The sequence below is a fragment of the Pseudopipra pipra genome, chromosome 20 (assembly GCF_036250125.1).
Source record: "Pseudopipra pipra isolate bDixPip1 chromosome 20, bDixPip1.hap1, whole genome shotgun sequence".
Classification (NCBI taxonomy): Eukaryota; Metazoa; Chordata; class Aves; order Passeriformes; family Pipridae; genus Pseudopipra; species Pseudopipra pipra.
Window position 1 is genome coordinate 8,901,966 of NC_087568.1, and position 11,588 is coordinate 8,913,553.

The 11,588-nt window shown below is 49.8% G+C and overlaps 1 protein-coding gene across 1 annotated transcript; it reads right to left on the reverse strand.

Annotated features, from left to right (window-relative positions):
• Positions 1 to 3,090: 3,090 nt before the first annotated feature.
• Positions 3,091 to 7,599, reverse strand: ATP6V1G1 (ATPase H+ transporting V1 subunit G1). Its single transcript, XM_064677115.1, has 3 exons — positions 7,440 to 7,599; positions 5,453 to 5,553; positions 3,091 to 3,787 (listed from the first exon to the last, which is right to left on the reverse strand). The coding sequence occupies exons 1-3, from the start codon at positions 7,519 to 7,521 to the stop codon at positions 3,614 to 3,616; spliced, it is 357 nt and encodes a 118-aa protein (XP_064533185.1). The 5' UTR covers positions 7,522 to 7,599; the 3' UTR covers positions 3,091 to 3,613.
• Positions 7,600 to 11,588: the final 3,989 nt, after the last annotated feature.

Sequence of the window (11,588 nt, forward strand, 5' to 3'; positions counted from 1 at the left end):
AGGGAAGATCTCTAGAGGTGAAAACTTCTCTAAAACTAACCAAAAATTAAAAAAAAAAAAAAAAAAAAAGGTAAATAGCACACAAAATGCTCCTCTAAACATTATAAAATGATGATTTTTATGCCCCAGGAAGCCCCATGACCCAAAGGCAGGCAGAGCCAGCTCCCCTGCCATGTCACACGGGCTGGATGACTGTCCCAGCAGGGCACTGCCTGGCCCTGTGCCCACAGCCCCCAGAGGGATCAGCCAGGGCCCCCCCTGCCCTCACTGCCCACCCCTCCCCTCATCCCTCCTGTTCATTACGAGCCCTTTCTCTCGTGGTTTTGGCTTTAACTGCAACAAAGGCACAGGGGATCAAACCCACCCTGGCTCTGAACTGACCAAACAAATATCCAGCAGCATTACACAGGGCAGAGGGGGTCAACCTGCCAGGGGGGATTTCCCCTCTGTCCCCCTCCCAGAGGGTGCTGAGCTCTTCAACTCCTTGCTTGACCGGGCACAGTGAGGAGGAGACAGTGACCTTCACTGGACAGTGGGAGCCGAGTGGGGATGAGCTCTGTCAGTACAGACTTGCCTTCAAAATTGAACTCTGGCTTCAAGCAGCACAAATAGGTGTCCTAATTGTAGCTCAGACTGCATGTTAAGCCATCCAGATGACACTCATGTCCTGGTGTTCCTGTCATGTGTCCAGCTGGTGCTTGTACAGGTGACACACCTTCTCAATGGCACGGCAAAGGTGACAAGTATTAATTCTACAAATACACAGATAATGCCCGAAAAGAACCTCTGCAAAAATCAACTCCAACCCGTTGTTGATGAGCAGGGACGTGACCAGAGGCAAACTGAACTGTGTGACTCCTGGTCTGATCCCAGGAAGGTGTTCATTTGGGAGCAGTTTTAACTGGGAGGAATCGAGAGCAGCAGCCCCTCACTGACACTGCAGCAACAAGACACGAGGGCTGATCATTCCTTACCTCCCTCCAGCACCAGGCCTCTGATATTCCTGGCACTCAGGTGGTATTTCCAGGGATGGGACCTCAAATCAAAGGTATCAGGCAGTGCTGGGTGTGCCCAAAGCAGCTTCTGGCTCTTTCTGTGGTACAGGAGATGCTTGTGGTACAAAGAGACATCAGGGATTATCACAGAACCACAGACTGGTTTGGGCTGGGAGGGACCTCAAATCTCACCTCATTCCACCCCTGCTACAGGCAGGGACACCTTCCACTAGCCCAGGATGCTCCAAGCTCTATCCATCCCTTGAACACCTCCAGGGATGGGGCAGCCACAGCTTCTCTGTGCAGAGGAGCAGCAGGGGAAATTTGGGGACAGATTTGTACCAGCAGCTGGGTTTGGGTCTCACTCCTACTCATCAAACTCACTGCAGAACATCTAGAAAATCAGATTTCAGAGGCAAGAAGCCACATTTCCCACTCCATATCTCTGTCAGAAGAATGTTCCCTGCAGAGCATTTTCCTGGCACAGCCTGGCTTAGGCACTCAGACACCTTTCCCAGAGCAAGATAAAAGAATGTCAACTTGAAATAAAATCTCTACACTGCAAACAAAGCCAGCCTTCCTGGAGAGCAGTAATTGGAAACCCTTCCTTCAGTGCAAAGTTATTCTCAACAGTTAAGTTTCAGGGAAATATTACAGAAAATTGTTATTCTTGCAGCACTTCTGCATGTTCTGAAGGGAGTGACTTCACAGCACATTTGCCAAGGAGAAACGATCAGGGAGGGTTATTTTTCCCTTTTTCTCCTGCCTCTCACTGCTGTAGAGAGGAAGGATAAAGTCCTCATTAACAAAGGGAAACTTAAGAACCAAAAGGAAAAGTGGGGCACACACTGCAGCCTTCCTGGCCAGAGCAGGAGTCTGTCACTGGGAACAAAGGGGATGAAATCACTAATTACAGCCCCAGGCCAGGAGGGCTTTCATGAGCAGTGTCCTGCTGCAGCCTGAGCACCTGCTCTCCACAGGCAGAAATGTTTCATCTCCAAAGGACACACCAGAATTAACATGGTTGTAACCTTTTATGAGGCCATAGCACCTCTCCAGTCATCCCCCCACACTGATTCAAACTGATTTCATCCTGTTCTCCTCGTACCCACCTGGTTTGGTTTTTTTCCCCCAGCCTGGCACGTTTGACTTTGCAGGAAGCTTTTGTTTCAGTTTTACAACTTGTTTAATGGCTTGAATTCCTGAAGAGAACCTTTCAGGAGTACAGTGCAGCACTATAAAATATTCCAGGAGACACTACAGCACTCTGCTCCTTCAGTGTGACTGCAGAATTCACATCCATCCTGCTTTTTTTCCCCCTCCCAGTCACAACCCAACTCCAGAGGTCCAAGAGGCTTTGCAGTGCTGAGGGGCTGTGGAAATACAGGATGTCCTGTCTGAAGAACAGAACACCATCAATGAGGTTCCTTGTCTAAATCCTGACTGCACAAATTGTGCATCTGATCAGGGACACACTGACTGAGGGCCCTTTTCTGCAAAAAGCCTGAAATTAAACTCAACAGAAAAAGCAAAGCTGCAGTTAACATTCTGCTGGTGGGACAGGGAGAGGAAGAAACCAATAAACATGAAACTCCTTGATATATTTGTGTGTATTTTTGATTAAAGAGCTAGAAAGTGATGCAGGACAACCCTAAAACACTTCTTTCCCACTGCTGCCAGGTACAGGATGCTGCAGGATTCAGGATGACCTTGGTACAAACACTCAGTGACCAGTACTGGACCAAAGGCAGGATAATTACTGCTCAGCACCTGGCTATCAAACTATTCCAATCAACTGGCAACACTTTATTTCCCCCTAATGCTCACAAGAACATTTGTTCCTGAAGGTTTTCAGAATGATCTGGCAGGTAAAGCATCAGACTGGAGCCAAGAGGAGGAGCTCTGTAATGGGTTTGAACTTACCTGCTGTGACCTTCAGAGAGTTGCTGCCTCTCTTACTCTTTATTTAGCAATACTTGATGGCCACTCTGAGGAGTCCAGACTCCCATGGTGCTCACTGAGACCTGCCAGCATTCCCAGGACAAGTCAGCATTCCCAGGACACGTTAGCAGGAACGACCAGACTGACAGGAGGCTTTGGAGTGAAGTGTTTTTACTTGCAGGTGTCACAGTGCCAGACTTGTACCTCAAGCAACAGCAGAATATACAGAGGATATTCAACACAAGCACCTCAAAATGATCAGCCAGCACTGTACAGCCAGAGAGCTCTTTCCCCAGGGTTTCAACCCTGTGCAAAGGTTTAACAACACACTGAAAAATGCAGTTTGGTCAATGGAAATACAGTTACACACGTTTAACAATTACTGACACGGGCTCCCCATTTCAATCTGGCCAGAACCTCCCTCTCCTTTCTCCTTCAGGCAGCACTGATGTGCCAACTGGATTATATTTGTTTAATAACTTAGCCCAGATGTGAGATGTGGCCATTTCATGTTTGAATAAGCTCTGAACCCGGGTCAAAACAGAAACTAAGAGAACTCCAACAGCTCACTGCAATAATTTAACACATGGATAAGGACAGGTAAGGGATGGCCAAGGGCTGTACATTCCACCTGAAGCTCAGACACGACTCCCAGCACAGTTTTCCTCCTTCCCCCACTACCCATTGATGCGATAGTTCACGTGGATCTCGGGTTTGATGTCACACACCAGGGACAGCAGCTGGGACAGAACCACCTCTCGGTTCTTCTGGAAGTTCTGCTGGATCACACTCATCTTCTCCTGGGTCTCCTTCTCAACTTCAGTGGTGCAGCTGCCATGAGATCCAAGTGCCTGCAGACAGCAAAGGAAAGAGGAAGCTCCTGTGTGAGCAGTGTGACCAAGAAATCACCACACCAAACTCTGTATTTGGTTTTTCTGGACTGTCTCAGAGCATCTCAGCCATTAGTCTTTGGTGAGGGAAAATCAATGTGCATGTTTATGTTAAAACACCAAAAGAACTGTTGGATTTTTTGCTCAGATTTCGCCCTAAACTTGTCCAAGTTTGTATTTCAGCCTCAGCCCCTGCCTTTTATTCTCTTTTATAGAATCACTGAATGGTTTGGGTTGGAAGAGACCCTAAAGATCATCTTGTTCCAACTCAGGGGAGCATTTATTCACTAGCAGTTAAGAGCATGAGCATTTAAAGAGTGCCCAAAATAAAGGCCCTGCTGGACAGATCATTGGAACCTGGAAGTCCTGGGCACTAGAGAGGGCAAGAAAAGTAACACCATTAAGTTACTTTAAGCACAATTCACACCATCCCATTCCTTCTACCCTTGGAGAATCTTTATAAAAATGTGTGAGCACCCAGGGAATGGCTGGAGCTGTGCCAGGGCAGGCTCAGGTTGGATCTCAGGAAAAGGTTCTTCCCCCAGAGGGTGGTTGGCACTGACCAGGCTCCCCAGGGCAGTGGGCACAGCCCCAAGGCTGCCAGAGCTCCAGGAGAGTTTGGACAATGCTCTGAGGGACAGGGTGGGATCATTGGGGTGTCTGTGCAGGGCCAGGAGTTGATAATCCCTGTGGCTCCAAATCAGGATATTCTGTGGTCCTAACAGGAGTTGGGCCACATGATATACACAGCAGGGAGTCTCTCCCAGCTCACAATGTCCTTCTCGCCCCATCAGCAAGGACAGAGAGAGAAAATTCCCATTAAGGAAGGAGAAAATGGCCCAGAAGAAGAGACTGACACCCTGGGACTCAAATTCTTCCCTGTGGAAAAGGATGAGTAAAACCAAACCAGCTGAGAGGCAGTGAAGTCTGTGGGAATTGCCCAGGATCACATGCCCAGTGAGCCAAGCTAACAAGCAATGGTCAAAATTATTTCTGACCCACTGGGGTGATTATGCAGCAGCAGAGGAGGTGGAAATGTGCTATCCAGAGGATGGACAGAGGGGAGGGTGCCAGGGCATTTTTCTGAAGATTCTGGAACTGTCAGGGGCACCCAGGCACTGCAGCCTCAGCTGGTGGAGGGCCTCAGTTCTGGGCCTTTGGGGAATACTTCTTCTTGCTCAGAAGGGAAGGATAGAGCCATGGGATACAGAAGGAAACACTGCTAAGCAGAACACAAGCCTTACAGCTGCTTCAGCAAGAGCAGCAGCTACGAGGCAAGGGGCTCCTACCACACCAGCACCACAAAAACCAGCCTGTCACGGGAGGAACGGGCCACTGCTACACACAGGAGGTTTGGGGGGCTGCCACCCATCAGGGCACCAGCCAACCCATGAGTGCATTAATTTAATTCCCTGCCTGTCAATAGTTGTGCTGTTGAGATGCAGGACACCCTGTTCTGAGTCACTCCCCCTGTTCTTTCCGTGCCACGTGGCCGTGCATCACAGGAAGGCACTTAGGGAAGTGCTGCTCCTGCACCACACTCCACCCCCAGGGCTGTTTCAGGGCAAGGAACCCCAAACACGAGGCTGAGGGGCTGCAGGGAAGTGAATGAGGTAGAAAACCAACCGCTGCCTCCTTGGCCTTGAACTCCTTCTCCCGCTGCAGGCGGTACTGCTCGATCTCTGCCTGGGCCTCCTCCTTGGCCTGCTTCAGCCTCCGGTTCTTCCCTGCTCCCAGAGAACAAAACAAGGCAAAGACAGAAGAGAAAGCACTCAGAGCTTGTTGCCCACAGCTCTGCAGCTCCCCAGTGCACAACTATCACCACAGAGTTTGCTAGTGCAGCAGCCCCCTGTGTAGGAGCACCAGCCAAGCCCCCCTCAGTGATCTCGGGGGTACAAGGGTCACCCCACCAAACCATGGCCAGGAGCTTCCCCCTCTGAGCAATGGAGACCTTCTCTGGGGCACTGGATGCACTGGGCAATGTTCAGCTCTGCCCTTACTCATACAATGAATCCCAGAATGGTTTGGGTTGGAAGGGACCTTAAAGCTCATCTCATTCCACCCCTGCCATGGGCAGGGACGCCTTCCACTAGAACAGGTTAATCCAAGCCCTGTCCAACCTGGCCTTGGACACTTCCAGGGATCCAGGGGCAGCCACAGCTTCTCTGGGCAACCTGTGCCAGGGCCTCCCCACCCTCACAGGGAAGAACTTCTTCCCAATATCCCATCTAACCCTGCCCTCTGGCAGTTTAGAACCAGTGCCCCCTGTCCTGTCACTCTCTGCCCATATAAAAAAGCCTCTCTCCCTCCTTTGTACCAGCCCCCTTTAGGCACTGGAAGGGGCTCTAAAGTCACACCAGAGCCTTCTTTTCTCCAGCTGAACACCCCCAGCTCTCCCAGCCTATCTTCAGAGCAGAGCTGCTCCAGCCCTCTGATCATCCTGGTGCCTCCTCTGGACTCTCTCCAGCAGCTCCATGTCCTTGCTGTGCTGTTCCCCAGGGCTGGAGCAGCTCTTCAGGGGGGTCTCACCCAAGGGGGCAGAGGGGCAGAATCCCCCCTGCCCTGCTGCCCTCGCTGTGGGATCAGCCCTGGACAGAGTTGGTTTCTGGCTGCCAGTGCATATCCAGCTTTTCATCCACGAGAACCCCCCAATCCTCCTCCACAGGGACACTCCCAACGAGTTCTTCTCCCAGTCTGTACCCATGCCTGGCACTGCCCCGACCCACCCGAGCCTGCAGCCTCTCTGGGAGACCCCAAAAGAGCCCAGCAGAAAGAACACTTAGTCTTAGCTTTGCCCCAGACCAACTGTGAAACCCAGAGCAAAACTGGGCACTGCCTCAACTTCCCCTCTTGGACTTCCCAGCTCGTTTTCCCCTCCAAGATTTATCATCATTGGAGTGAACTACACAAGTCTGCTTCTTGCAACACTGTCAGGGGGTTGAACAAGAAGTAAGATAGATAAATATAGATATAGACAGATATAGATAAATATGGATATAGACAGATACAGATAGACAGCTGTAGATAGATATACAGATATAGATAGACATAGATATAGATAGATATAGGTATATAGATATAGATAGATACAGATATATAGATAGACATAGATATAGATAGATATAGACGGATATAGATAGATATAGGTATGTCTGAAGTAGGAAAAATTTGCAACGTTGGGGCTCTTTGTAACCAGAATTTATCTTATTTAACAATAAAATCTAACTTGGATCGCCAAGGAATACCTCTGATCTCTCTGAAACGCCTAACCACGGATGGGAAACACAGTTTCCACCAAGAAAAAAGAAGTTAAAGGTGGGAAGGACAGAGATAAGCGCAGGCACCCCCGAGTGACGCCGCTGCCGTGCCCAGGCCGGGGCCTGACGGTGACGGGGTCAGGAGTCACAGGGCTGCTCCGAGACCTGGCACGGGGTCCCACAGCGGTCACAGAGCCCACACTGAGCCCCCACCGAGCCCACACCGCGCACCCGCGGCCGGGCCGCGAGGCCTGAGGCGGCCGCGCCGGCACAGGCCTGGCCTGGCTACCCCGGGTTCCCCCGCCGCCTCAGCGCCCGCGGCGAGGCCTGGAGGAGCCGCGCCGTGCCGTACTCACGTTTGCGGGCCTCGGCCACCTTCTCGGCGGCGCGTTTCTCGGCCTGCAGCAGCTGCTGGATGCCCTGCGACTGGCTCGCCATGGCGGCTCCCGCACCCACCGAGCGCCGGGGCCGCGGGCGGCGCCACGGGGACACGCCCACACGGGCCCGGGCACGCCCACAGCGGCAGGGACACGCCCACGGGCGCACCATGTTAGATAAGGACAGGTGCTGACCACGCCCCCATCGCGTGGGACACGCCCCCTCTGTAACGTTTGCACTGCGGAGGTCACGCCCCCACCAGGCCACGCCCCCAAGCTCCGCCCCCCGCCCCAAGCTCCGCCTCCAGAAAGATTTTTAATTTAATTGTATGACAGAATCACGGAATCAAACGCGTTGGAAAAGACCTCCGAGGTCATCGAGTCCAACCTGTGACCCAACCCCACCTTGTCACCCAGCCCATGGCACTGATGCCACATCCAGGCTCTGCTCAAACCCCTCCAGGGACGGGGACTCCACCCCCTCCCTGGGCAGCCCATTCCAAGGGCTGATCCCTCTCTGCAAACAACTTCTGCCCCATGGCCAACCTAAACCTGCCCTGGGGCAGCTCAAGGCTGTGCCCTCTTGTCCTGCTGCTGGTTCCTGGCAGCAGAGCCCGACCCCCCCCGGCTCCCCCCTCCTGGCAGGGAGTTGCAGAGAGTGAGAAGGTCTCCCCTGAGCCTCCTCCTGTCCAGGCTGAGCCCCCCCAGCTCCCTCAGCCTCTCCTCCCAGCACTTGTGCTCCAGACCCTTCCCCAGCCTCGTTGCCCTTCTCTGGACCTGCTCCAGCCCCTCCATGTCCTTCCTGAGCTGAGGGGCCAGAGCTGGGCACAGCACTCCAGGGGTGTTGCCCCAGGGTGTGGTCTAACAGACTTGTTCCTAAGAAGCTCTTGAACATCAGAGTTGTTGAATCTAAGTCAACTGTTTTCTGCTTTTGGGAACGGGATGTAGGACTTTGGTTCATTTAATCTACTACCTGATCAGTGAGGTTCCATCGCCCTTTATTGACAGTCTGAGGTGTTTCTTTGCCCCCCCACCACAAAACCTGCAGGCAGCCCACCTTAAACCCCTTCAGGAAGGCGGTGTTGGTGGTTTATTTTTATTTATTTCATGAGTTTTAATTTTAAAATTATTTATTTTCATGGTTGGAAGCGCGGCAGTCCCAGCATGTGCATCATGCTCCCCACGGGATGCCTTGGTCCCCTCTGGGCTGTGCCATCCCCTCCAGTGTTTGTGCCACCCCAAGCACAGACCCACTGACACACAGGAGAGTTTAGAACCACCAAGAACCCCCTTCTCCAGGGGCTCTCACTGCCCCCAAACATCCCCTCACCTCACCCTGTGCCGCCCAACCCTCACCCATCACACCCCGGGGACAATTTTAAAGCCCTGAGTGCAGCTTCCCCAGCATCTTTCAAGGCATAAATTACAATTATTGTTGAATAATAGTGCTCTGATGAAGCAGGAGAGCCAGGACAGTGACTCATCGCTGCCGAGGGGCTGCTGGGCCACCTCCTCCACCCCCCGTGATGGAAGGGATGGGAGAACATGAATCAAAAGCATATTTATAGTGCTCAGTAGGAATTCTGAGTGTTTTCAGGGTGACCTTCAGCTGGGCCCAGCAATGAACTAAATGGCCTTAGCAGGCCTGTCCATCCAGGGGGGTATTTGCTTCAGGAAAAGAGAGAGAAAAGGAGAGAGAAAAGGAAATATCAGGAGAGGAGCTGCAAGTTTGGGGTTTGAAGCAAGCCTGGGATACTGGGATGGGGCAAAAGGATCAAGAAGAGCTGCTGGGAGCAAAGGGCTGAGCTGTGGCATGGACTGGTCTGTGCTGGCAGAAGGGAAATCCAGCAAATCTGGTGGCACATCATCTGTCACAGACAGGGCAGGTTTGGCCAAGAGGACACAGCTCAGTTGTGCTGGTTATCAGCGAGCACAGGAAGGATGGGAAATCATAGAAACACCATGGAAGGGCTTAGGCTGGAAGGGACTTTCTCTAGTTCCAACCCTCCCTGACATTCTGTCTCTCTTCCAAAATACACCACAGCCAAAAAACCTGCTGGGGCTCAACTGGGACAGACCCAGGCTGCTTTTAAACAGTAACGACCCAGAGATGAGATCCTTCTTATCTGCCCCCAAACCTGAGCAGCCCCTGCCCCCCTCTCACCTCAGACCTTTGCCAAAGGCCACAAAATCATTAAAATCATTAAAGTCTCCCCCTGACTCCCCCAGCCCTCAATCCCAGTCCCATCCAGACACCCCCCATCCTCATTAGCTGCTGCAATTTTTGTTTCAGGGATGTCCCCTGCTGCTAATTAAAGCACTGGAGCTGAACCCAGAGATGATCCCAGGGCTGGATGCTCTGAAGGGATACCAGGGATCAAACAGGCTTTGCACAAAGGGGTCCAGCCCTGCCCTGAAGTCACAGCCAGCACTGGGGGGGTTATTTTTCTCCTGGGTGATGGTGATTTTTAGCCTCACAGCTTCTCTCTGCAAGGTGATGATGATAACAGTGCCCTTTTCTGCCCTAGAACTACCCTGGCTACAATCACACCAAGTTTTCAGATAAAAATCCCTCCAAATTTCAGCTTTGCATTGCTTCAAGAAACATGTGATGAGTTTTCCACCATTTCATTTTGAGAGTTAACAAATGAGGCAATAACAGTTTCTGTTTAAAAAACAATCCTTTGCTTGGTTGTGCTGCTTTCTAGTTTATTATTGCCCAAAAAACTACTTGAAACCTCATGGTGTGTGTCACGTGAAACACGTGTGAATCCCAAAGCTGTTTGATTAACTTCTCCAGTCCCTTAAAACTTTTAAAAATTGCTTTTCCCTTCTTGCATTAAAGAAAAAAATTAATTTCCAATCCTCAAACCTGCCCAGGTGTGGATAAGAGCTGCTGGTACAGCTTTAATTCTGCCAGCAATGGATTTATAATTAATTAGCCTCACAAGTACTTCTGAACTTGGCTTTTATTCCCTCAGATTCATTGAACAGGAGCTTGTAGTTTGCTATTAAAGAAAGCAGCAATTACTGACACTGATAATGGCATCCCCTTATTTGTCCAGCACTGATTTCTTAATATGATAAACTTTACTAATCCTAAATTTCACGTACCTCACATTCAGCAGAGACTGGAGGAAGAATATCTTTAGAAGATTAAGGCTAGTCCTGCTCTCTAACAGGGGGAAATAAATTGTTAAAATAAAGAAATAAAAGCATTTTCTTTGCCTTCTTCCACAGGTCAGAGTAATGAAAATTAAATTAAATGCATTTCTTAATTTTCTTTCTTTTTCCAAAAGTTTTTTTTTTTTATTATATTCTTGCAAGTATTGAGGACTTATTTTTCATTTTGGAGCTGCATCTTTCCTCCTTCTGCTTTTTTTCTTGCACTGGGTCATAACTCCAAGTGTGGGTCACACAAGTTCCTGAAATAGCAGAAGATGTTTCTAGAAGCAGGAAAAAATACAGCTTGTCTTTATTATTTATTTTATTTTTTTTTTTTTAGTTTGCAAGCCCAGCAAACATGTGCCATGTCTTATGATCCCTCAGTCATTAAGGATTCCCAGACACATTTCAGATGAATGAGATTTTTTAATGGCTGCTTTCCAGATCAGGTAATTACATTTTCCCTCTCTAAATTCCCTCCCACTTTCACCTGGATATGTTATTATTCTCCATTCCCCAAGTTAAACTGTTATTCTGTGCAATTGTTACTCTTTTGAGGAGGTTTTGTGTCAATGCCTGGGAACCAAAGTGGTCTCTATTTTCTGAGGTTTAATTCATTAACACAAATCACTTCAAGGCATTGAGATGATGCAGCTGCCAGATGTTGATAAACAATCACTAATTGATCACTAAAAGACAACCAGTGAATAATTACCAATTAGCAATAGTTCAAAGGGATATTTTAAATTTATAAGCAGAGTATTAGAAATCCAAGTACAGCATAGCAGTGGATTTACATAGAAATCAATTAAACCCTGAAGTGAACAAGCCTGTGGAACTTGTCTGTACCTGACCTACACCAAGAACTTGGCTCAAATACCCCAAAATAACCAAGAATGTTTCATTTATCATTTGGAGTTCCTTTGTGATCAAGGACAATTTAAAGCCTGGAGTAACCCGATT

What these genes read in the sequence shown, in the direction of transcription:
- ATP6V1G1 (XM_064677115.1), bottom strand. Translation starts at nt 7,521, where the DNA reads ATGGCGAGCCAGTCGCAGGGCATCCAGCAGCTGCTGCAGGCCGAGAAA. An exon ending in GGTGGCCGAGGCCCGCAAAC is followed by an intron (nt 5,554 to 7,439) that starts GTGAGTACGGCA and finishes CTCTGGGAGCAG; the next exon opens with GGAAGAACCGGAGGCTGAAG. An exon ending in TCAAGGCCAAGGAGGCAGCG is followed by an intron (nt 3,788 to 5,452) that starts GTTGGTTTTCTA and finishes TGCTGTCTGCAG; the next exon opens with GCACTTGGATCTCATGGCAG.